The following is a 26,727-nucleotide window of genomic DNA, read 5'->3' as shown; positions in this document are numbered from 1 at the left end:
CAGTTTATTCACACACCACAGAGTGCTTCCCAGAACCCCTGTGTTACCCTTGTTTAGAATGATAAACCCGGTTGGAGATCTGCCTTGGCTTCCCAAAACCAAGGTCTAGTTTTAGTCTATTTATGTGTTCCCTGAACCTCCCACTGCTAGCTTCCCTTTGGTCTTAAAAATATTTCCCATTAGCATGAAATGTGGAGGAAGAGCACAGTAAATAACGCTGACTTCTGTGGGCTGCATAACAGTGTTTATTTCCTTTAAATACATTTACATATAAAACATCAGGCAGTGCTTCAGTAAACCTAAAAAGTACAAGTGGAATGGGAATTGATCAGTGCTGATCATACAAATGAAATTCCGCATAAGAAAGAAGCACAATAACTCATGAGCATTGCCCTTGGACTTTGCCAGCCCGAGGAACCAATCGAGTGGCACCTACTACTCTGTTTCAGGCAACCTTTTCTTATTCATCAAAACAAGGGGCTCCTCAGACCCCTTCCTTTCTGAGTGCTGATGGCGCAAAGACATCTGAAGCTACAAGTCATTTGTCAGTGAACTGGGGAATCACCTAGCCGCCATTGCATGGAAATGTGGCTTTACCATGACACTAGGTCAAATCAACTTTTCTAACACCTGGAGGCGGGGAGGGGGGGGGGCAGGGGTAGTGGGCAACAGTGACAGCAACTTGACAAAGCAGTGAGCTGTTTAAAATGACAGAGATGGGGGGACTTGAAAGGAAGTTGAATCAAGGGTTCTCCTGGCTGTAGAGTCCCTGGGCCCTTGTCTCCTTTGGAAAGCGCCAGTGCTTTCCACAGGCTGGCTTTCTACTTGCACATGTTCTGGTGTGAAAAGGACATCTGTCCTCACAGCTGTTGTGAAAGAAAGTGAAGATGAGAATTTAGAAGCAAGGAACAACTTCAAATATGGCATGCCGTTCTGATTTCATTTCATTGTTCTCAAAGAAAAATTTCCAGACATGTATGTAAAGTATAAATGCAATATTCTATGTGGGCACTATACTGGCTAAGGTTTCAGCCCTAACAAAGATGTTGATATCACCTCCCGTGAAGCTTGGGGGCACAGCAGAAGAGGAGCTGGGGAAAATGTAAGAATCAAAAGATGGAGAGAAGGATGAGCAAACACCCATCTTCTAGGCATGCTGCAGACTTTGCAAGCGGAAACTCACACAGCTGTGATGATCTGCCCTAGGCCTACACAAGGCCAAACTTCTCAACAGTTAATTATGCATTTTGGGGGGGGGGACTCATCAGGGGTGGGGGCAAGGAGATGTAGGCTACTGGTGGAATCTGGAAGATGAGGGAGTCACTTTCTTCAGTTGTGGGAAAGATGAGCAAGGAGGAAATGAGTTGACAGGAATAGGCTAGGGTTGAGAGTGTAGGAGTAAAGGTAATTAGAAACGCATTTTATACGTGTATGAAATTGTCAAGGGACAAATTGAATTAATTTCTAAAAAAAATCTCAGTGGTTAGTTTGGGTAGATTTGGAAACTGATCAAAATCCAATCAATGGCTTCCAAAGGTTATAGTCATCCATAAGTTTCTTGCCTACAGAGAGAGAAAGAGGGATAGGGAGAGGAAGAGGGGGAGGGGGAGGGGGAGGGGGAGGGAAGGGGAGGGGAGGGGGAGAGAGAGAGAGAGAGAGAGAGAGAGAGAGAGAGAGAGAGAGAGAACACTCCCTTAACCCTGCTGTTTAAATGCCAGTGACTTCTTTTATTCCCACTCATGACAGTGTAATGGCAGGCATGGCAGTACAGGTCTGTAATTCGTGAGACCCTGTTTTGAAACAAAGCAATTTAATCATCACTCTATAGATACTTCCACATATTTCTTAGATGCCAAACGTCTGTGTTCCTTTTTTTTTTTTTTTTTTTTTTTTTTTTTTTTTTGTAAGAGTGTGCTTGGACTCTGAGAGAAAAGAGCCTGAACAGATCAGATTAGTATGTCCTTTAAATGTCATCAGTAAACCAAGTTAAGGGGAAAGCGAAAAGACCATTGACCTGCAGGTGTCTGGGTGAAAAATCTTGTGCTTTTGGCAGCAGCTCTCCAGACTTTCTTTGCACTCAAAGCAACTGCAGTTTTCCGGGTGCTGAATGAGATCTCCCGGACATGGTGCTTTACAGACGCACTCACAGCGATCTTCATCAAACGTCATGTGCGGTCCACAGAGAGTGGGTTCCTGGAGGTAAGAGTGGTCTAAAAGAAATAGGAAAGTGATGATCCAAATTAATTGCAAGTTGTCCATCTTCCCAGTAAAACTTGGAACCTCCCAATCTCCTTGTCTATAAGTTTTTTAACCTTAATATTTCCACAGGGTGAAAAAGATCCATCTGTGATTTTATAACATCAGCATAGAACTCATGTGTTTTCGTAGGTTTTAAATTTAAAAAACACCATATGGTGAATGTTTCTGACAGATTTTTATGGTGGTGACTGACCAGTTAAAAATATAAACTTCTGTGCTGGAGAGATTGCTCAAGGGTTAAGAGAACTCCCTACTCCGGCGGAGGACTCAGGTTTGGTTCTTAACACCCACACGGCAATTTAAAACTGCCCATAACTGAAATCTAGGGGTGGGGGTTGGGAGTGGAGGGTGGCTGTTGCATTCTTCTGGCCTGCACGGGCATTTTGTGCACACCATGTAAAAGCAATGCAGGCAAAAAACACTCATACACATGAATTAAAAATCTATCTATCTATCTATCTATCTATCTATCTATCTATCTATCTATCTATCTATCATCTATCTATCTATCTATCTATCTATCTATCTATCTATCTATCTATCTAACCTATGTAACCAGCCAGTAATGACAAGATAGCAAGATATAGGCTGCCTATAAGTATGAATGCAGTGCTCTCCAGTATTTTAAAAGTGTGGGAACCGGAAGTACTAATGCTGTAGAAATGTTTTCCTCAGAATTTCCAGATATCTAATGATGCATTCCCTCATCTTAGATCACCACACTTGTAAGAAACATATAAAGGTAACAATGAACTCTGGTCTGATCTCGATCAGTGAACTGAAATACATTGCAAAAAGAGTAAGAGACAGGCTAGGAGGCGTGGCTTTCTGGGTAGAGAATGCTTGCTTAGAGTCCATGAGAAGTTTTGGGTTCAGTCTCCTGTGGCTCCTAGACTGGGTGTGGTGACACATGATTGTAATTCTAGCACTCACTCCAGAGGTAGAGGCAGAAGGATTGAAAGTCCAAGGTCATCCTCTGCTACATATTGAATTTAAGGCTAGACTGGAACTCCTAAGAGTCTGTCTCCAACAGAAAGCAAAAGCAAACAATTAGTGGAGAAGGTGAAAATTTTGGAAGCCCGTGCACTTTTAATCTCAGCATTCATGCAGGTTTTGGAAGAAAATGAATATCTCTTCCCCAAACCTGCTTCTTGTTCAGTTAGCCTCATTTGGGGGCTGGCACCATTGTCCACTAGATCTTGTAGTCAGGGTTTCCACCCTGTCCCTTGTTCATGCCCTCTCTTCTCCATGACACTGCCTCGGTCACAATTCACCCAGTACCTGGTATTTCTTGTGTTGGTGGCTGCCGCTCACATCACAACCACACTGTGCACCCCTTCAGTCTTTCCCTCACATGACTATCAAATGCAAACCTAATCCCTATCACCACCAAAGCTTTACATGTACTTTTATTCATTTATTTTTTGAGACAAGGTCTTATTATGTAGCCCTGGCTATTCCTGGGTCTTGCTATGTAGACCAGGCTGGCCTTGAACTCATAGAGATACACCTGTTTCTGTTTCCTCAATGCTGTGATTAAAGATGTGAGCCACCATGCCTGGCTACGCTTTAAGTGTCTTAAATCTTCCTCCACACACAAAAGGCCAAATTTTACATCAGGATATAAAAGATCTTCCATGATCTTGACCTTAAAAAAACTTTCATGCTCATTCTTAGCCCTCTCTTATCCACCCCCTGCCCCGCCACCTCTCCCCAAAATGGCAATCTCTCATGATCCGGTCTCCTGGTTTTGACTGCTCTTTAATTGGCACATATTTAGACAAAGAGTCCATTTTGAATCTCATGACCAGGACATAGATGAGCTACATACGTTATAAATCCCTGAGGCAAATGTCAATGTAGGGCAAGACAAGGAAGGCTTGATAACTGAAAAACAGTCAAGGGTTCATATTGAGCACAAGGTGGCAGCAAAGACTCACAAGAAAACTCTCTATTGGCCCCACAGAGTAGTTTAGGTGGAACACAATCCTGAGGAATTCAGCACAGTATGTGGCAGAAGCAGAACATAGGTCCTTAGCAAGTTAAAGGGAACAGAGACTGGATGTAGGAGAACTAGGTTAAACAGCAACTAACTGGGGCTGACACCTCGAAGTATTTCATATTGGTGTTCATACCTAGGGACATCGACTCTGGATTACCAATGTATCCTGTCCTCAGCCTTGTTCCATTCACTACTATTATTATGTCTTATTCATTACAGCAATGAAACTGAGTCGGACTTGCATCAACTGCATTCATTTGGAGAATAGATGACTGTAGACAAGGAACTTAGCTCAATATCTTTGTATGCAGAAAAGGTGTTTAGTACACAGAAAGTAATGTGTCATGGGCAGAATGGGACCACTGGAGAAGCAGATGGGAACTTTGGCACATGAGAACGTTAGGAGTGGTGAGAACTAAAAGTAACTGAGCTGCAATCCACACCCTCCGTCCTCCCTCACCTCCACCACTGTTACAGCTTCCCCCAAAGGTTCCCTGCCCCATGTTCTGCTCAAAGCAACTCACTCTCTTCCACACAGTTGCTGGCTGGATCTTTCTACATTCCCAATGGGTGTTACCACTGTCTTTCTTGAAGCATTTGGGTGGTTTTCATTTGTCTAAAAGATCACCTCTTTCACTCCAATCATGCAAGTATCCCCAGCTTCATCCCTTCAAATCTACCCCTTCCCCTCAGTATGTATGTGTGCCCATAGTAAGGTTAACCTTCATTGCTGACTTTACAGGACTCTAGTACTTTCAGCTCTTGGTGTGCCTATGAGCATACTACCAGAGAAGATGAATTGAGGAAGACCCACTGTACACATGGGCTGGGCAGTCAGACTGAACCGAAGGAGGGAGGGGAACTGGAAATGCTGATAGATAGGAGCTTGTCTGCTTCCTGGCTGGAGATACAAAGTGATCAGCACTGCTCCTGCTGCCAGACCATTCCCAGCATGATGGACTGTTCTGTATCAAAGTGAAAGGCAAAATGAGCCCGCCCGCCCGCCCTCCCTCCCTCCATCCCTCACCTTCCTTCTTCATTCCTTCTTTTTTCCTCTCCATTGCTTTTGTCAGATATTTTATTACAGCACCTAAAAAGTAACCAATGTGTTCCCCCACTAACCTTTCCCAGCACTGGGTTTTTGCTTTCTCACCTAAGCCCTGCTCAGAGCACATCTCTCTTTCCATCCTCAATGTATGAACCTACCTAGTGAGTCTTCCCCAGGAATTAACATCCCCCTGAAAGAAAATGCCCCACCCAGGTTATGACCCCTCCTCAAGTCTGTAGGGCCCAACCTGTTTATTTGAGGTGCCCCCCCCCCAGGGAACTCCTTGGCTTCGACTCCACGCAGGATTGGCTGATGGTGATTTAGCAACTGCATTGTGTCATGCTGCCTCAATTGTCACCCTTTACTTTGTTGTGTCTGTGTTGAAACTATATGTGTGTGAGCCTTTGGCTAGATAACTTCAAAAATATTTTACCTCCCATCCTAGTTTGAGCTCTTACACTGGTGCCGAGAACTGGAACCTGAGGACAAGAGCACTAAGAGCTTGACATTTCAGACAGATTCTATGGCTCTGGATCCTTGCTATTCTTGCTAGGAGATCAGAGTTTAAAACAAGCAACGTTCACGTTGCATGGTCCCCTGTGATAGTTTTCAGTGGAACCAAGTCACATGTGTGGAAATAAATTTTAAAAAAAGTAAACCATCATGTTTGTTCAACCATATGTTCATGCCAGGATTCAGAGCTTTAACAGATCGGGAGATGGAATGACAGGCTAGCAATTCCCTATTTGGCTTAGCCCAGGAGCATGATGTGTTCCAGTTACAGACAAATGTTCCCACGTGTCCTCCTTCTTTCCTTTATTTTTTTCCCAGAGTATTTGCTTGCTTTCAAATGGTGCAGTTGAAAGAAACCAAGTTCCAAATGACCTATGAGTTTCACCCCAAAGTAGTTTTCATTAGAGTATAACACCTGCTTTAGGGGGCTTTGTCCACTTTGTACTTTTCTTTGAGAATGAACAGCGAAGCGAACAGAGAAGGCTCTAAAATCCAACCACTTCTGGCACTGTTATCTGTGTGAGAGTGAGGAAATTACTAGATATCTCGGGGTAGACACTGTGTGCTTGTAAAGAGGGATGATCATGAGTTGTGAACATTGTGGGATGTTGTGCCTTGATTGAGACGCTTGACCCTCAGTTGTCTGGGGGAGGTTATGGAACCTTTAGGAGGCGAAGCCTTTCTGGAGGAAGTACGTCACTAGAGGCGGGCTTTGGAGGGTTATAGCCTTACTCTAGCTCCTGTTTTCTCTTTGCTTCCTGAGTGCAGATGAAATGTGACCGGTCAGTTTCCTGCTCCTGACGCCCTGCCTGCCTGCTCACATACCTTCCCCACTATGATGGGTTACCCTCAAACATGAGTCAAAATATGCTCTTCCTCCCGGAAGTTGCTTTTGGTCACAATATTTTATCACAACCACAGAAAACTAATACACGTGGTCATAGTGAATGCTCAGCCATGCTAAATGTTGTATTCCTTCTATCAGTATGGTTAGTACTTCACTACTGCCATCCTTACCTTCTGTCCCAGGCAGTGGAGTCTCGTCTTGCAAAACACATTTACATTTGGTGTTATCCCACAGCATGTCAATAGGACAGAGTTTCTTGGAATGAGGACATCTAGGAAAAGAAAGCAAAGAACCAGATTTAAAAGTTTTTCAGAGTAATCCTACTTTGGGAATATTAAGTCATTCTTAATATTTGATATCTAATAATCTAAACATTCTGTGTGGAGCATGTTAGTGCTTTCAAATTTTGTTTCTAAGAGTGATACAGGAGAACAAATGTTTGTCTCTCACGGCATGGTGACTGTGAAAAAATTACAACTGTGTGAGAAGAGTTGTAAAGACCTTAACGTTGGGGCTAAAGAGCCGGTTCAGCAGCTCAGAATGAGTACTGTTCTTCCACGGGGCCGAGTTCAGTTCTCAACACCCATGTGGATCGGCTCACAACCACCTAGAATCCCTCCTCTAAACGATCCAGCACTTTCTCCTGGACTCCAATGGCACATGCACAGATGTGCAGACCCACACACATGCATACATAGACACAAACAAACAAAAGAAAATATGGAGCTTACTTTATATTTAGAAATGACATCTTATGACATAATAATTCTATAGTTATAAATATTCTATTAGGGAAACTTTAGAGACTAAACTTGGATTTATGAGAGTCACTGTTTGCACAGGAGTGAGGGGAGACATGGTAGCTATGAGGCTGGAGCAGTTTTACAATGCATTCGGCCACTCATTCTAAGAACAAAGGTGTTGGGCCAATGTGGCAGCACATCTTAAATCCCAGCACTCAGGAAGCACAGGCAGAGTTCAAGGGCAGCCTGGTCTACAGAGTGAGTTTCAGTTCAGCCAGGGATACAAAGTGAGATCCTGTCTCAAAAATATCAAAATAAAAAACAAACATACAAAAAAAAACCCACAGTAAAACCCTGAAGGTGTCTGAATCCAAACATGCTGTGTTCATGATCCTCAAGGTTTTGGGTCCTACTGTAATATAGATATAGCACCTAGTAAAAAAATAATGTGTTTGTCAAATACTATGAATAGATCTGGTTTTAAAGTCAGAAGATGAAAAAATTTAATGAAGAGAATGTAATTTTTGCAATTACAATGCAATTGCAACTTATATTTTTTCTATTTGTGTCTTCAACATTTTGATTAGTGTATATTGTAAAAAAATAATGGTTTTCACCATACCATATTCATGCATGCATAAAATATACTTCACCTGCACTTTTCTCCTCTCTTTTCCTCTCTGCCTCCTCCTCTTCATCTGCTTCCTTTCCCTAAAAACCCCCCTTCTACTTTCATGTCTTTTTGTTTTTTAATGCTCCATAAAACAGAAAATGTGCAACACATGTCTTTCTGAGGATGCCTGTATAATGGGTAAAGGAATGTACATGCAGTTTTGTCAAAAGCAAGAACAGACATTATCAAGTCCAGGAAATGCTTACTCATCTTCTTCTGGGGTCTGAATGGATCTTCTGATAATTGAGTAAGGATGGCGGGGGCCCGTGGGCAAGCACTTACAACCCGTATGGTTGGCAATTTTAACAGGCACTAACTCGGGCACTGATGTCAGAGGCACTGATATCTCAAAGAGCTGCAGCAAAGAAAGAGAACCATGATGTAAATTTTATTGTATACTTTTCTCAGTTTCCACCATCTGCATTTTTGCCCTTATCCTTTATGGTAATGACTTCAGCAAAGTTATTCATGAGCAATAGAGTTAGTCATTGTAAGTAAGCGGTTTGGAATGCCGGGAGTCAGGAGACAGGGGGCCTTATCCAGCTTGCTCTCCTAAGTGTTTTCCTAATCTGTTCTTTTCACTATCATTCAAGTTCTTTAAAAATCCCTGCTCTCTGCTCTTGTTTTTAAAATTGAATATAAATTGTAAGTATAAACAAAATAAAATCTTTGGTGGTTCTTTGGGACGTGGGTGGATTTGATTGTTATTTAAACTACTTACTCATCCCTTCCCAAACCATTTCTATTGATGACAGACAATTTCCTACCTCCTGGCATTGAGCTTGGCCATAAAACTTGTTTTGGCCAATAAGATGATAGCTGACACCACATAGTACAAATTGGGACTGTGCATGCCTTGTGAGATTTATTATGTCTTGCTTATGGTATAGCCATGAAATGGATATAGCCTGTAAGCTACGCTAGTCCAAGGGAGGACATACAAAGCAGGTTGGACTCACATAGCACCTTGGAGAATTTTGAACCTCAGATACACAAGAGAGAATAAATTAAAGCCCCTGAGTTTTAGGGCATTTGCTATAAAAGTATTGTGTAGCTAAATTGGGACCATATCCAGACAGATAATTATAGCTAGTATGCTTATTTCTATGTTCCTATACACCTGCTCTTTTGTACATACTTGATGATTAATTTATTTATCACTTGTAAAAATCATTATATTTGGGGCCCTGGAGAGATGGTTCAGTAGTTAAAAGCACTTGCTGCTCCTGCAGAAGACCCTGTTTTAGTTCCCAGCACCCATATCAAGTGGCTTACAACACAGGTAACTTCAGCTCCAGGAGATCTGGTGCCATCTTCTGGCTGTCACAGGCACTGAATTCATGTAGCAGACACAGATATAAATAAAAATTAAAAAATAATAATTTAAAAAGCATTATATTTATTCATGATCCCTTACATGACAGATAAAGAGATGCCCAAAGAGCACACACAAGTTTCAAGAAGTGTAGATGAACTTGAGCTTGACTCTGAGACATTGGCCACTCAATCATCATTCCATGCAGTTCCATTTACTTTGGTTCTAATAGGTAGTTGATCACATGATCTGTACCTTTAAGGTAGAAAGTGCCAAACTGCACACACATGGCTATTTGGAACAAACAAAAATCCCTGCTGTGCACTTACATTTGAATAAATTCATTCATATGAATCATTTGTTGAGTGCCTCAGCCAAAACAAAGCAATCAACTATCTACTAAGTGGAAACAATTCATTCAGGTTGTGTTTATTTGGATCTTTCATCGTGTCATGAAAACAAGAACAAGTAAGGGTGTTTTTCAGCATAAATTTCATGTTCTTGCACAATTCTTCAGTTATACTTCAGGGAATAACACGATCAGGACTTGAACCCTCTTATATTATGCAAGCATGGTCTTACTAACAGTTGATTGTAGCCATACTTACATCATTGTTTCTAATTATCAAATAGTAGGGGTCAGATTTCTGAGTTCCACAGTTCTCCAAAAGGGTTTAGACAAAAATAATTCTCCAGTGTCAAGGACAGTTTAGATGGTAGGGAATGCAAAATTAAGAAAACTTTACCCTTGTAACAAAACAAATGGGCATTTAGAACATTCCTTGGCATGCATGTATTTGGCGCCTATATAGTTGTCTTCTACATGATCATGAGGAGACAAGCAAATGCTAGATAAGTTGTATTAACATGTGAGGAATTTGAAACAGAGGACCAACAGGAATGTGGCTTGATTACAGTGTTTTGATAATGCATTCACGACACGTTACACGAAGATGATAGCTACAGAAAGGAACACTTAGCTTAGCTGCAGGGCAAAAGGTGATGTGATTGATAGTTTATTTCTCTCATGAACACTGCGGGATGCTTTCCAAAGTCTTGTGCTGCCTATTGTTCCTTTGTTCCCCATGCTACCCCAGTGATCGATCGATGGAGATATCTTCTCTCCTCCCTTCCCTGTTGGGCTGTGTGCCTGCAGCCACTAGCTCTCATGACTGCTTGCTTTGCCTCTCGAAGAGCCTGCTTCCATGCCATGCCATGCTAATGTTTGGCAACTGCCAATTGAGAAGTCCTCTACCCTTCTCCCTGTGTTCCTTTGTCTGCTCCCTCCTTCAGCCTCTTTAGTTTTAGAGTGAGAGCACACCCCTTCCTCTTAGCTGGTCCTTCTCACGTTCACCCTTCAAGAACCTTTTGTCAGTCACTCCAAGTAAACTAAATACATCAAAACAGCTGCGTGACATGGCACAGCTTCCTTCCTTCTTTTGGACACCCTGTTATGGAATGCCATATGTACTAATTCTTGATACTACAGCATTAGGTGGATGATAACTGTTGAGACTGTGCCATCTTGGGTATTGTGTTACCCCCCTGAGCCTGTTTCTTTACTTGCAAAGGAGGATAAGATATCCTGTGTGTTTGTTTGGGGGAATTAAATGAGGTTCAGCACATGAAGTATTTAGTGCTGGGCAGCAAGGTTAGAGACAGCATCTTCATTTCTCGTACCTGTTTGGAGATGTAGGAGGTGCTTGTGTTCATACACATCACACCCTCTTCGTTGCAGCAGCCTCCACACCGGAAGACATTTACACAGGGGGGCTTGAAGAATGTGTTGGTTGTCTTCCCCAGCTCACTGGCGACTTCTACGCATGTCTCTCTAGGGCTGCATTGGGTCCTCTGCCATTCTTCATCTATAACTACAGGAATAACGTTCATTGGGGCCAGTAGGCAAAATGGCCCTGACATGCTTTTCATGACGCTCCCCCAACCCAACTCATTCTTTTGTACTTGTTTATTTTACTAGGTGGACATTTAAACATGTCTTTTAGAAATGTTTTTTATTTTATTTTATGTGTATGGGTGTTTTGCCTGCATGTATGTGTACCATGTGTGTGGTTGGTGCCTTTGTAGGTTAGAGAAGGGCATTGGATCCCTTGTAACAAGAGTTAAAGATAGTTGTGAGCCACTATATGGGAACTTAACCTAGGTCCTATTCAAGAGTGACAAGTGATCTTAACCACTGAGAAACCTTTCTAAGCCTTAGATGGATATTTTTCTCCATCCTTTAGGCAAAGATTTGTTTTAAAAAATGTAAAAGTAAAACCTCTATATTTTTCCATTGATACCATCACTTCATAAAATATTTTTCCCTTTCGGGGAGAGCACTATACCTTGCATATAGCTACACTGGAGCCATCTGCAAAGGGTGGCTAATAAGGAAGTCAGTGGAATAAGGTGAAGACAAAAAGTATGAGTGGCGTTTATCAAGAAACAGACAGGCTACAGCTGGATAGCACTTCTGCTATCTGAAGCCAGGTAGGAATGGTTTTAAAATGAATATCTGCTGTCTGCTTACGTAAGTGCCCTGAGACTTGGCAAACACATGAGTGGACATTCCAAGGGGATTCTTTTTTTTTTCTCAAATCAGACTTTGCAGGTCTGAAAGCATCTGATAGTTTACAGAAGATGATGAGATAAGCCCTTTCATTTTAACAGAAGGAACAGCTCCATGACCATAGCTAATTTGAGGGGAACCAGAAAAAACCCAAAATACATTTCTGGTAATAAAAAGAGAAACAAAGGGCTGAGGAGATGGCCTTGTGGGAAACGTGCTGGCTGCACAAATGAGAGGACCTTAGTCCAGATCCTGAAACCCCACATAAAGAGCTAGGCACACTGATGTACTATGGTCCCAGTGCTGGGAAAGCAGAGACACGTGGCCCTTTGGGACCCGCTGAGCTCCAGTTCCAATGAGAGACTCCTCTCTCTCTCTTTCTTTCTTTCTTTCTTTCTTTCTTTCTTTCTTTCTTTCTTTCTTTCTTTCTTTCTTTCTTTCAAGATTTATTTATTATATGTAAGTACACTGAAGCTGTCTCCAGACACTCCAGAAGAGGGCGCCAGATCTCGTTATGGATGGCTGTGAGCCACGATGTGGTTGCTGGGATTTGAACTTAGGACCTTTGGAAGAGTAGTCGGTGCTCTTAACCACTGAGCCATCCCGAGAGAGTCTATTTCTAAAACTAAATTGGAGAATGACAACTAAAGAAGATACTCAGCATTGATCTCTGACCTTCACATTCACAAACAGGGACACATTTGCATCTGTATATACGTATACATGTACCACACACCTCCAAGCAAAGAATACATATTTTTCTTGTATAGCTTTGTTTCATTTTCTCTTGCCATTTTTTTTTCCTTTATTTTGAGACAGGGTCCCAGCTGGCCTGGAACTTGCCATGTAGATCAGGCTGGTAGCCTCGAATTCAGAGAGATCCACCTGCCTCTGTCTCTTGAGTGCTGAAACTAAAGGTGTGCACCATCATGTCTGGTGTTCACCATTTTTTTTAAATTAGGTATTTTCCTCGTTTACATTCACCATTTTTAAAATACTTATTTTATTTGAATTCTCTCTCTCTCTGTGTGTGTGTGTGTGTGTGTGTGAGAGAGAGAGAGAGAGAGAGAGAGAGAGAGAGAGAGAGAGAAGACTGAGAGGGAGAGACAGAGAAACATAGAGACAGGCAGACAGAGAGAGGTAGAGATAGAGATCGAGGGAGAGGGGGAGGGGGAGGGAGAGGGGAAGGGGGAGGGAGGGGGAGGGGGAGAGGGGGAGGGAGGGGGAGGGGAGAGGGGGAGGGGAGGGGGAGGGAGAGAGGGAGAGGGAATCAGATGCCTGCAAATATCAGAGGTGTTAAATTCCCTAGAGCTGGATTTAGGGCAGTACTGATCTGCCTGATGTGGGTGCTGAGAACCCACTTTGGGTCCTCTGCAAGAGCAGTACCTACTCATAACAGGTGAGCCCTCTCCAGCCCCACTCTCATCATTTTGTAAGTTAGATTTTGACTCTTAATGCAGTGTGTAGCCTCTCTACAGGTTTGAGGGAGCAGGGGGAGTTTCTTTCAGCTTGTCACAGATAGAAATGCAGACTACGTCATCCTAGGAGTATGTTGAAAACCTTTTGTAGTATGCAGCTTTAACACTGACCCTTGGGGACCCCCAGTTCTGGTGACTATGCCCTTTGCAATCTCCCCTCCTTTTGTGTGCTGATGAGAACGAGTGATTGGCGTTTTGTGAAGAGAACACAGCAAAGCAGGATGCCACCTAGGTGCTTAGGTTGAAACTATTTCCTGACTCGGTTTCTCTCTTGTCCCCACCCCTCTTTACCCTCTCTTCTCACTGCCCCACTTCTTTTCTCACCAAGGGCCACTTTTAAAAAATCTTTTTATTTTTAATTATGCATATGTATGTGTGTATGAGGTGGTGCACATATATGTAGGGGTGGGGTGCACACGAGTTCAAAGCCCTCAGATACCAGAAGAGGTTAACAAATACCCTGGGAGCTGGAGTTCTGAGTGGTTGTAAGTCCACCCTACATAGGTACTAGGAACTAAACTTAAGTTATCTTCTAGAGCAGTATGTGTGTTTAATCTCCACACTACCTGTCCAGCCTGAAAGTCATTTCTGAAGCTACCTCAAAGTGAGGGCAGCCCCTGGCCAAAAGCCAGTGAAGAAAGGAGCCCTTCACAGTCCAAGTGCCTGTGCAGAACTTAATCTTACAAACAACTGAATGAACTTGCAAGGGCATTGAGATGATCAGAACCCAGACCAAGAGGCCTTGACTGTAGCCTCCAGAGAGACTTTAAATCAAAAGAAAACAAACCAAACAATCATCTTGGCAATTCTTGTATTGCAAATCCACAAAAGCATGAAGCTAAAAATATCTGTTTTACAAGTGGGGTAATACCTGAAAAAAATGTTTCTGTACACTATCTTTAAAACTGTGTATTGATGGACCTGGAGAGATGGCTCAGAAGAGTATTGGCTGCTCCTCCAAAGGACCCATATTTCGTTCCCAGCATGCATATGGCTGCTCACGTCTCAACTCCAGTTCTAGTGGATCTGATGCCCTCTTCTGGCTTCCATTGGGTACTGCACACATGTGGTGCACAGACATACACACCAGCAAAATACCCATACAAACACATAATATAAAATGAACATTTTAAAATTTCTGATGATAAAGATTCATCCTCAGACTATATTTAATTATTTAATTAAATATTACTGGGGGGTGCTATTTCAATTGCTACTACTAGTCGTAAATCTTTGACAGAGGGAGTAACTTATGAAAATATCCCTTGTTTCGAATGCTATTTAAATGTTACTTGCCACTTGCTTTTTCTCTTTAAAGTTCTAAGTTTTAAAAGTTGGAGAAGATTACAATCAAAATCTCATGCAGTTATGACCAATGGCACTGACTAAGGTTTCCTAAGGCCAGTGTTCTTTACTACTGCCTAGGGAATTACCCTGAAATCCATGACAGAGGATAGATAACAAACCATAATTGGTGTAACACACTTATTTGATTATCCATTGCTTGTAACTTCGTGAATAGCTTCAGATAATCCTCCATATAATCAGGAGAGAAAGCATGGAGACTGCGAATTCTCCAATTTTTATGGCCTCTTCCTTATAAAATGTCAACCTGGCTGACTTTTGAAAATTTTTATAGTAAAAATTGTCTCCACAACTCATCTGTACATACCCCTCAGACCTTCAGACTAATAATCTGGTCAGAGCCTGTGATCTCCAGATGTGGTTGTTTTTTGTGAAGCCCATGTAAAATCACAACATGAATGAACAACTAGACCCTCAAAGCTCTGACTCATCACACTTGTCACACAATCCCATGCATGAGCACAAAGAACCTTCTTCCCACTTACACTGCTGTGGGATTCCTTCAACTACATATAACTTTTCCCATAGTCAAATCCTATTATATATATATATATACACATATATATATATGTATGTATATATATGTATATATGTATATATGTATATATATATATGGGGGGTGTAATTACAAAGAATCTATTATTCTTTAACAAACAGGGGAAACAAAGATATCTATTTTAAAAAGGATACTTGGCTTAAGGATCAACTGAAATTAAACAATAGATGTACTCATGTACTATGAAATCATATTTATATCTCTAAGACTAACAATGGCACTAGTTTCTTGGGTTGTTTTGATATGTCATCAGAGAGGTAAAGGCATAATCAAGGTCACACAACTTTATGCTAAAACAGTTCACTCATTGTGGCACAGTATATATAAATAGTTGTCTTGTAAGGAGTCTGTTTCTCAGTCTGGATGTCATTAAAGAGGATTAAGTGTGCACCACACATCCATTCCCAGCCCTACTCCAGGAAACAATTTAGAAGTATCATGGTCCCTTGGTGTCTATGGAAGACTGGTTCCAGGACACTTTACAGACACTAAAAGCTTTGAGTTACCAAGTCCCTTATATAAAGTGGGCTAGAATTTGTAAATAGTCCACCTACACCTTTCTGTACATTTGAATAACTTCCAGTAACCAATAAAATGTACACACTCCATATGAATAGTTGTGTCAGTAGGTTGTATGCCAAGAAAAGGTGTGCATATGCTCAGTACACAAGCATTTCCCTAAGGACGTGTGACTGGCTGAACCCATGGTGTGTGGGTAGTGGAGCAGAACCTGAGGACGCAGAGGCTGACTGTATGTTATTTTCTACTTGTAAGCTTTGATTATTTCGTGTCAAGAAATGTCTTTGTTGTTTTCTGAGTAACCACTATCATACCTTACCTTTCAACTTCACCCTTTTCACTTTTAAATAAACAACACAAGATTTTGAAGAGAAAAAAAAATCTATAGCTAAATTGTTGGTTTTTTCTGTCAGCATAGCAATTAAAAGCTCCTTTTTGCTAAATACTTGAGGTTCTTTTGCTCTTAAGTAAACATGTATTTTCTCCTTACTAAAATCAGTCTTTCTGTATTTGCTTTGCCCTCAAATTTCTGAGCTAAATTTATTTTGATAATTTGCATGTCCTTGTGTTAGATGTAGATAGAAAAATCATATTAGGTATATTTCTTTGTGGAGCAGACACTTAAAAAATCAGAATTCTTGAGCTGACAAGATGGTTCAGTGGCTAAATGTGCTTGCTGTCAAGCCCGAAGACCTGTGTTAGAATCCTGCTCCACAAGATGGAAGGCGAGAACTGATTCCTACAATGACTGTTTTTTTATGTTTTATTACACCTTTTTATTTATGGAGGGCATGTGTGGATTTCTGAGACCCATTCCCAACTTTTTTCAATGAAGCATTTTGTCACAAAGCCAAAGCCCTTTTGTGCCCCACTGATGCATAACTACCGTGCTCAAACATTTGGAAGAACTTGGCTATGTGATAAAGAAAAAATATACCACTCTCCCCTGCACCTACCTTTTAGTGTTTCAGTGTCATAGAAAGTTGCCGCAAATCTGGTGGAGCGATGGGATGCTGAGCGTGAGTCCATACTGGCAAGACTTTTGAGCTTCAACCGGCATCGCCACAGCTTCCAGTCCTCAGAGTGCGCGATTTGCAGCAACTCCTCCAAACTAGAAGCTGCTCGGATCTGTTGTTCAGATCGTTCCAACATGGACCGGGATGATCGCTCAAAAGAAAAATCCTAATTAAGAGTGAGTTACAAAGATATCTTGATAACCATGGTTGCTAACAATTGAAACTATAGAGCATCTGAAAAGAAACTAGTTAAGGTTATTCTGATGTAGACCTGTGTCTGGAGAAAAAAAAAAAAAAACAATGTCTAATGGTGGCCTTTGAAATGAAGGGTCTACTTCCTTACTTCCAGAGCCTCTGCACATTGTCTTACTCAGGAAAAAAAAAAAGATGCATTGTATAATTGAGGTAAAGTTTTTGTGGTATTAGTCACATAAACCGAAAATAGAATGACCAACGTCCTTAGAATCCAGGAGAAAACATAGACACAGTAAGTCCATGTGAAGATGAAGATGGAGATGAAGTGATGAAGCCACAACTCAGGGATTGCCTACAGCCACCAGAAGCAGACGAGGTAATGTTCATGCCAAGAGAGTTGACACTTTGATTTGGGGGATTTTGTTGTTTTGAGCTACCAAATTTATGGTACTTTGCTACTACAGCCACAGAAAAGCTATAGACTCTCCTATTATACTAATTTTGTGACAACAGCCACTGATTTCCTTGTCTATGCTGAAGTCTCACTGTTTCTCTTCAGTTGCGTCTGATTTGCAATGGCTAATACAGTGCAACTAGACTAGACCGGTATATTTGTGAGGGGTTCCAAGTCAAGAAAAGGTTTTTAACATGTAACTTCTTGTTCAAAAGTAGGGGCTTGGTTATATGAAATAATGAAACATACACACAATTATATACTATGCCATCAAAACCATCAAAACCAATGGAGCCTATTTCCTATTGGAGTTTCCCACTCTCCCAAGCACTGGGGATCAGTCTTTGGGCCTTGTGCATGCTGGGGACGTACTTTGCCAACTAAGCTATCTCTCAAGTTCTGGAGCTGAGTTCTTGATCACCTGTCTTCCCCAGTCTCACATCCATCAGTCCTGCAGCTTTAACTTCATGGTTCCATTGTTTATCAGCATTTTCTACTTAGATTGCCTTACATGTTTGTTTACCATTTTTCTTAACATTTATAGTTTGTGAACTAAAAAAGTCTCAAAACACATATCTTCAAGGTTATGCCTTTTGTTGTTGTTGGTGGTGGTGTTGGTGGTGGTGGTGGTGGTGTTCTTGTTTTGAGGCAAGTTCTTATTATGCAGCCAAGGTTGGTCTGGAAATTGTGATCCTCCTGTCTCAGCTTCTAGAGTCCTGGCATCTCAGGCTGTGTGACTGTACCTGGCTAAAGCTACCTTAGCCATTTTACCTAAATCCAGATGGGAGTATACACATGCAGGTATATATATATATATATATATATATATATATATATATATATATATATATATATATATATTTGTCTGAGATAGGAGAGTATTAACTATACTTGTAAGCTGTAGGAAATGTGTTAGTTGGACCCCCAGTATGGAGAGATTAAAAAAGACTACCCTCTGAAACAGGCGAGCCACAGGTAGCCATGTGGCTCTGTAGAGAGCAAGATTGCCTCAGCAGCTCAGGGAGATTATCTTGGTGGTTTCTCATATCCCTCCACAGTTGGAAATAAGGACTTTTTTGTCAATGGAGAGCAGGAATCTTAAAGAGCACAGTTGGGGTGTGTGAGCAGGTTGCTGAACTTGAGTAGCATGGCTCAGCTTCTTTAGTTGAGAACACTGTAGACAAAACTGAACACTTGCTCATTTCCATGACAACTGTTACACATGATGATCCTAATTTGCCAATGGCCTCTTTGCCTGACCATTCACCTCCTCTTTCTAATTCTATGGAAAAGCTACCTCACATCTATTCAATCTTCAAGATAAAAGGTTTGACAGCATTGCTTCAGTAAGCTAGTGAGGAAGGTCAACAGATACTTTACAGAAAGATTCTTAAGTTGGGCTCAGTGTATGTATGTGTCTGTGTGTGCACATGTGCATGCTCATGCACAGTTATGTGTGTAACAATAATTATAGAAGAAGAGATCATGAATTTAAGGAGGAGGGGAGAGTCAGAAGGAATTGGATGGGGGAAAGGGAAAGGTGAAAATAATAAATGCAGAAGTACTCATGTATGAACCCCCTCTATAATTTTAGATGAAAAATTATTAAATTGTACTTTGATGAAAGAATTTTCATTTATGGAGGTAAAATTTCATCCAATACCATCCTTGGATAAAGCTGATATATGGCTTTGTACTTCTTACAGGTCTCAATTCAATTTCAGGTTCTTTTTTTTCTTAAATCCTATGCTAAAAAACCTCAGGATGAAGTAGTAATCCTGCAGACTGAATTAAAATATTAAATGATGTGAAGACTAAATATCTCCTATGACTTGTTTCTTTGTAAAACCACAACATTGACTTTCATACTCAAAGCTATTGAAAGCCTTCTTAGTCTGCTAACGGAAACCTAATATGAAATAACTGAGAAATTGGAAACAGTCCCTTGATAATTCTAAATGGAAACACTAACGACTCAAAAAAAAAAAAGCAAGTAATTTATCTAGGGCATACATTTGGGAAGTGTTGAAAATGGATCTCTTTCTAATTGGCATTCTACACTGGTGGATATTTGTGTAATCAACTTTATGTTATCCACATGTGTATGAGAAAACTCAACATCAAAGTGTGACTATTGTCCCAAACACACACTTAAACCTTGGATTGCAGTGGTTTTCATTGCTGAACTTTTGCCAAATGAGTTGCTCTTGATTTCTTCCAGTTCTCAGATACAAGTGCTAATCAGATCTAAACTGATTAAAATCACCCAGCAAGATGAGAGGCCGAGAGACAGCATTCCCAGGTCGCTGCTTCTTATTAGAGTGGCTGCCTTGGTTCTGTAATTAGTCCAAGACTGTTAAGATTCTCCTCTTAAATAACAAATCATTCTCTGATGGTTTTTAGCTCCAACAACCAGTTTTTAAAGCACGGGGTTGAAGGTCTCTGCAATGCTACTTTGTCTTCTTATACATCTTACTATACACAGAGCAAAGCTGGTTCTAGAGACCTTCAAGGTGGTTACATTCCTAACAGGCCACTAAGAAATGGCCACAGTGTTGGTTGCTTTATTCATTCCCTCTTGGGAAGGATTTGGAGCAGAGGTTCCTAGATTTCCTTTCACCTTGAATGCATGTGGAGGAAAGCTTTTAAAAATACTGATGAATTGACCTTATCATCAAAGTCCTATTTTACAGGTTTGGACCACAGTTTCAAAAGGAAAAAAGAGCTCCTGACACAGCCTGGAAGACCAGAACCCTGAGGTTGGAAAGTCCAGTGACTTAGGATAAAAAAATGATATTCTGCTGTACTCATAGATTGATCCCTAGCCTAATTGTCATCAGAGAGGTTTCTCCCAGCAATCAATAGAAACAGATGCAGAGCACTGTTCCAGAGTCACAGTTACCCGAGCAGCGCCAGGAGGACAAGTACCACTGGTCCACACCACACCTGAATGGGGCAGGAGGGAGCGCGGCCGGGGAGGATGGAGACTTGGGGTTGGGCTCTGCCCGGGCACGCCTAACCTTCACCAGCACCGAATGGACTTGGAGAGAATCCAGTGAGCGGCGAGCACACAGGCATCTGGACACATGTGGGTGGTACTTAGTTGCTCAATCCGCAGGGTGCGAGGAGGTTGGGGAGAAAAGATGAGCGAGGGGCGGGGCCGGCCGCAGTCCAGGCCGCGCCCACTCTCACTGGATTGGAAGCAGGCCACCGGCCTCTCCGACTCCACCCCTCTGCCCCGCCCCGCTGCGCGTTGGCGGACGTCGCCAGAGCGGTACCTTTCAAAGTGAAGCCAGAGTGGGTGGGTTGGGGAGCAGGGCTGGGGGGGGCGGGGTATAGGAGACTTTTGGAGAGGAAACCAGGAAAGGGGATAGCATTTGAAATGTAAATGAAGAAGATATCCAATTAGAAAAAAGAAAAACAAAGTGAAGCTTGAGGAGGGACTGGGGGAGGGGCGCACCCCCCACCCCCCATTGCAGCACTGAGACACCAGTCCCCTACCCTACCCGGGACCTGGGGGAGGGAACAAGGGGCCTATTCCTTGTATCTGGTTGGACTAGATCTCTTCTGCCCCGCGGAGGTCTCCAAAGCTTCCAGTCCCCTCACCCAGCCCCCTCCCTGGTCCCACCAGTCTGGTTTGGAGGGTGGGGTTCTCCTTTCTTTTCCCTAAGTCCTTGTCTTTTCGACCCTCTGTCGTCAGTTTTAAGTCCTTCCCTAGTTGTCTTCCTTTTTTTTTTTTTCTGTCCCATGGTCGTCTCTTCTCACTCTGCCCTCCCTTGTTTCTTTATTTTTATTTTTGTTCAGTGTTCATGTCTCTCCTGATTCCAGTCTTCGCCATCTTCCGGGCAGGTCTCACTAAAGTACCAGACTCTTTCCTCTACCTTCCTCGTCCCCACAATGAATCCCTACACAAACAAAAACCAAATTCCCCCACCGGAACCGAGACCCTCCCACCGCACAGAATTAAACTTTTACTGTGTCTGAGGCGGCTATTCATATTCATTCAATAAAAATTATACTTTCTAAAGAGTTCCAGTCACAACAGAACAGCAAAATATTTTTCTCTCTCCGGAAATAATTTTTATTTTAATGTTGATTTCCTTTTTCCAAAAAGCGATACTCCAACATGTCAGTGCTATCTATAGTTATTTAGTGAGATCAGTTAATGGTGAAATAAATCTTGTAGAAATTTAGTATTTTTGGTTGGGAGCCTAGCTTTTAATGGCTGAGCCATCTCTCCAGTCACGTCGGGAGTGAGGTAGAAATCTAGTGCAATGGAAACTCCCAGGAATTTATGAGGGTGACCCTAGCTTAGACTCCTAGCAATGGAAGATATGAATCCTGAACTGGCTATCTTCTGTAACTACACAAATTTTCAAGTATAAGTATTGGGACACCAACTCAGCCACAAAACCTTTGACCTACAATTTTTCCTGCCTTCAAGATGTGCTGAGGTATAGGTAACACAGAAGTTGTGGGAGTAGCTAACTAATGACTGGTCCAACTTGAGACCCATTCCAGGAGAGCCAATGCCTGACACGCCTGGAGGGCCAGGAGCCACGGACTGGATCATCTAGAGACCTAGGCACAACTGGCAATAAATAAATCAGTGAAATGATTCCTAATGGTACTCTACTATACTCTTATACCAGAGCCTAGCATACTCATCATCAGAGAGGCTTCATCTAGCAACTGATGGAAGCTGATGCAAAGACCCCTAGTCAAACATTAGGCAGAGATCAGGGAATCCTGCAGAAGAGGGAGAGAGGAAGGATGGTAGGAACCAGAGGGGCCAAGGACACCAGGAGAACATGGCCCACAGAATCAACTTACCAGGGGGTCACAGGGGCTCACAGAGACAGAACCAATAATCAGGGAGCCTGCAAGGAACTGCCCTAGGCCCTCTGCATATATGTTACAGTGTGCAGCTTGGTGTTCTTGTGGGACTCCTAACAGTGGGAGCAGGGGCTGTCTCTGATTTTTTTGCCTGCCTTTGGGACCCTTCTCCTCCTTACTGGGTTACTTCATCCAGCCTTAATATGAGGGGAGGTGCCTAGTCTTACTGCAGCTTGATATGCCATGTTTGGTTGGTATCATGAGAGATCTGCCCTTTTGTGAAGGGAAACAGAGGAGGAGTGGATCTGGGGGAGGTGGGGGGGGGGTTGGGAGGGATAGGCTGGGAGGAGAAACTACAGTTGAGATAGAAAATATGAGAGAAGCATACTAAATGAAATTTAAAAAGAAATTTTAATATTACTTTCAGTTTCAGGCATTAAAATAATCCTTGATACAGGCCAAAGTGAACTCCCCAGAGGTTGGTAAGACACAAAAATGACTAAGACATCTTTATTTTATAAGAAGCATCGTGTCCACTCATGTGCTTGGCACATGGAAGACATTCCACACGTGTTTACTGAACTGAATGTACAGCTTGCTTTCTCCCAGGGAGAAAGGGTTTCCGAGCAACTCACTAAGACAGCATCTGACCAGAGTATCTTTGTCAAAAATTTCCACATCTTTCTATTAGCGCCCAAGATGAAAACAGATAGGGCCTCTGAAGGCTTTCAGAGATAAAGACAGGAGGGTGTCTAAGTGGTGCACAGACACTGTATGGCTAGATGCTGTTTTGTGTAGCTTTCTTTCTGTGATCATCAGACTGAAAGAATGGCCTAAAGTGACTTCACTTTCTATCTTTGGGTTCTGGAAGTGAACTCCCTGTTTGATGGCCTAGGGCTGGAAGGACATTTCTGAATTCTTCAACCAAGTCGTGTAAACCTTATCTCATTCCCACAGTAAAATAACAGGCTAAATACACTACCTTAAAAATGGTTCTGGATTTTATACAAATCATGAAGCCAGGTGAGCCATGGTGATGACCAGAGACTGTCCAGTATTGTCTTTGACCTGACCATGTCAGAATCATCCAAGGCTAGTCTATCAACCAGCCAATAAATACCGCTTTTGGCATCTACTGTGCGACAGGCTTTGCAAAGTGGTGGTTAGAACACAGCAGCAAACAAAACAATGATACACCCCTCTGCTGAAAAGCCTCCATCCTCATGGTGAGGGTGTAATCAACAGGGACAAACAGACCACAAATGTCAGACACAGATGTATGCCATCAACAAAATCAAACAGTGTACCAACACTGAATCCGAGGTGTAAACTGTGCCCCATGAGCCACAGGGTTGAGCCTGTTTTTGAACAGCCTGTGAGTTAAGAAGAAGCTTTTGCCTTCTAAATGGTTGGAACTAATGAAAACAAGGTTACCTGGTGCATAAAATTTACATAAATTAAAATTGTAGCATCTATAAAGTTCTATTGGAGCTCACCCCCACCCTGCTACTTTTCCAACTGTGACAACTGCACTTCTGCTCGCTGCTCACCTTCCACAGTCACTCTAGTTATCCTGCTCATCCTCAGAACATCCAAGCTCCTCCCTCTTTAGCCTCTGCCTCATTCAGTTCTTTAAGGACTATGCGCAAACATAGCTGAATTAGAAGAATCTCCCCTTGATCACAAGCATTTTGTGTCCCCTCCTTCACGTGAGTGCTTTTCATTATTGTCCCTGACACATTATTGTCCACTTCTACTAAGCACAAGCAAAATACACACTCAAAGGGAGCTGAAATATTGTTTTATTTCTTGCTGCATTCTCATATCCTAGACACAGTAGATATTCAACAATACCTGATGAAGAAAGTAAGGAATTATCAAATATTGGAAAGTTTTTTGTAATAAGAGGTACAGGAGAGTCTTTATGGGTTAGGACATCTCAGCAAGCAAAGGCTTTCATGATGTTGAAGATGCCTCAGGATGCTTTTGATTTATAATGCTTTAGTATCTTAGTAGGGCCATAAGAAACAGAAACAAAAGAAAGAAAAGTGGACTCACCATCATAAAAACAAACTAAGCAGGAACTCCAATTTTATCGCTGTCTCCTTTTATCTCAATTCATTCCCAATTATGCTAAACTCCCACCCTCTGCTCATATCACATGATAAAAAAGAGTTCTTTGGGCTTCGGAGATGGCCCAGTGGTTAAAAGTATTTACTGCTGTTGCAAAGAACAGGAGTTTGGTTCCTTGTTGGGTGGTGATTCCAGCTCTAGGGGATATAGTGTCCTCTTGTGGCCTCTGCAGGTTTTCATACTCATGTGCACATATCCTGACACAGATACGCTTAAAATAAAAGAAACATTAAAAAAAAAAGAGTTGGACCTAAACATTGCTCAGGAATAATTTTATTGTCCTCTGCATTCCTATTTCTCTACTACCTTTGTGGGAATACTTGTGCCTGAGCGTTCCAGATCTTTTTACTAATAGTGCTTTATGGGATCATTATGTTTATTTCACAAGTTATCTTTGTGACAGGTTTGTGGCAACATTTTAGTCACAGGTGTTAAGTCAGGATTTTTCGATTAAAAATGAGTAATACACACAAGATGTAAGAGAGGGTTCTAGTGTATCTTGGGTACCATAATATGCTAGAATGATGTAAAAGCTGCAACTGAATTCATAGTGAGACAGAAAAATTGCTAAAATCTTATTGGTTCATCTAGCTAGCAACCAAGGCAGAAAACTCTCCTGTATATGACTTTGTGAGTGAGAATGGGGTAGGTAGGTAGGAGTGGGTTTGCCTTCTGGAATTAAAGATGGAAGGCAGTACCCATCAGCTGTTTCCATGCAAATTACTTCTTAGACAATTTCAAGAGAAGGCAAATGGCATAATAGTGAAGAACTTTCTTGAGGCATGTGGATTTGGGGCTTATTCTAATCTTATATGGCACTGAATGACTCCACCATCTATAGACATTACAAGTGAGGTGGCTTAAAAGATAGTATAGAGCAAAACTAAAGAAGAAAGAAACTCTTCCAAAAGAGTTCTGAGAGTTATCATGACCTAAAATGACTTCTCTACTGCTATACTAACAGGTCTTCATTACTCCATGGAAAAGGTCTATAGACACTACCTTTATCTAGCATCTTATAAGGACTCCCGGCATACCTGGTGACAACAATTATTTGTTAAAGCAGCCTGAAGTCATGCTGGAGAGAAGGTCATATTGAATGACAAAGCATAATGTTGTTGAGAATCATTTAGTAAATATCTAGAGGGTATAACTGAATAATATGGTTAGATCTATAAGATAGGCTGTTGTGAAGTGACTACCATAGGAAACTATCTCTGCTCATCTCAACTGTATAAAGCACTTGAGAAAATAGAAACTGAAATAAATCCCATATCTAGGCAGCAATCTGAATATATTAATGAAGCAAGCACAGTTTTTTAAACTAATTTTTTAAAAAAAGATTTCAGAAATGATTTGCCTCAGCTTACATATTCCAAGCACTGTTGACACCAAACAGCTAGTTTTCCAAGCATAAACTACAAGGCTAGAGTAAAATTAGGATGTTTTTCACTCAAATGGCATTAAGCACAATTGTCCTGAATGCTCGTAGACATTTACGTTATTATAGTAGAAAAAAAAATCACAGATTCATAGAAGAGTACCACAGTTGCTGCCTGTCTAAGCTAAATAAACAGCATAATTCTCTAAGCTAAGAAGTTAAGTTCAGACCAGGAGGAGGGAGCAACCTGGAGATAGATTTAACATCACAGCCATTCTAGAACAGATGTGGCCAGAGAAGGGAGAGTGGAGAAAAGGATACTCTCATAGACTTAGTACTGAGGGGGACCCATGCTGATTTGAATAACAAGTTACATATTTGTATATCTAAAGGCAAAAACTAATCAAGTACCAGTATCTTAAACCATTCCTACCCTGAATCTATTTCTATGATACATTTTAATTTAAATAAGAAGGACATCACTGTTAAGAAATAGATTTCATTGGTTTTGTTTTCATTTTAAAAGGGGTGTGTTTGCAAAGGCTCAGTGCAGCACTAAGCCTCAAACCACCCAAGGCCTGACAAACCATGCAGAGCTAGGAAATCTGCACTGAGAAAGGGCATCTCAGTGTGAATTTTCTAAGAAATCTGCACTGAGAAAGGCCATCTCAGTGTGAATTTTCTAAAATAGAAGAATAAAAAACTTGTCTCTAAAATCTGATTAAAAAAAAAAACTGTTTTCCCAAGTGAATTCCCTTTTATTCATGAGAACAAAAGTACTCGGATACTATACAAAGCCTTTAATCCCAGCACTTGGGAGGCAGT

The 26,727-nt window shown here is 41.6% G+C and overlaps 1 protein-coding gene across 2 annotated transcripts in view; it reads right to left on the bottom strand.

Annotated features, from left to right (window-relative positions):
* Nucleotides 1-222: 222 nt before the first annotated feature.
* Nucleotides 223-26,727, bottom strand: part of Vegfd (vascular endothelial growth factor D) — a 29,129-nt gene continuing 2,624 nt past the window's right edge. Inside the window, exons 2-7 of one of the 2 annotated variants that reach the window (NM_010216.2) lie at nucleotides 16,844-17,069; nucleotides 11,081-11,271; nucleotides 8,292-8,440; nucleotides 6,840-6,940; nucleotides 2,015-2,210; nucleotides 223-866 (exon numbers count right to left, since the gene is read on the bottom strand). In NM_010216.2, coding sequence (NP_034346.1) covers nucleotides 743-866; nucleotides 2,015-2,210; nucleotides 6,840-6,940; nucleotides 8,292-8,440; nucleotides 11,081-11,271; nucleotides 16,844-17,069 — 987 coding nt within the window. In that variant the 3' untranslated portion in view covers nucleotides 223-742. Of the gene's footprint in view, nucleotides 867-1,887; nucleotides 2,211-6,839; nucleotides 6,941-8,291; nucleotides 8,441-11,080; nucleotides 11,272-16,843; nucleotides 17,070-26,727 lie in introns of those variants that run through there. The other variant, NM_001308489.1, reaches the window with a different exon arrangement.

This window comes from Mus musculus, chromosome X (genome assembly GCF_000001635.26).
Source record: "Mus musculus strain C57BL/6J chromosome X, GRCm38.p6 C57BL/6J".
In the NCBI taxonomy this organism is placed as follows: Eukaryota; Metazoa; Chordata; class Mammalia; order Rodentia; family Muridae; genus Mus; species Mus musculus.
Note: the sequence above shows the minus strand (reverse complement) of the source record. Positions and strands in the feature narration are given on the sequence as shown.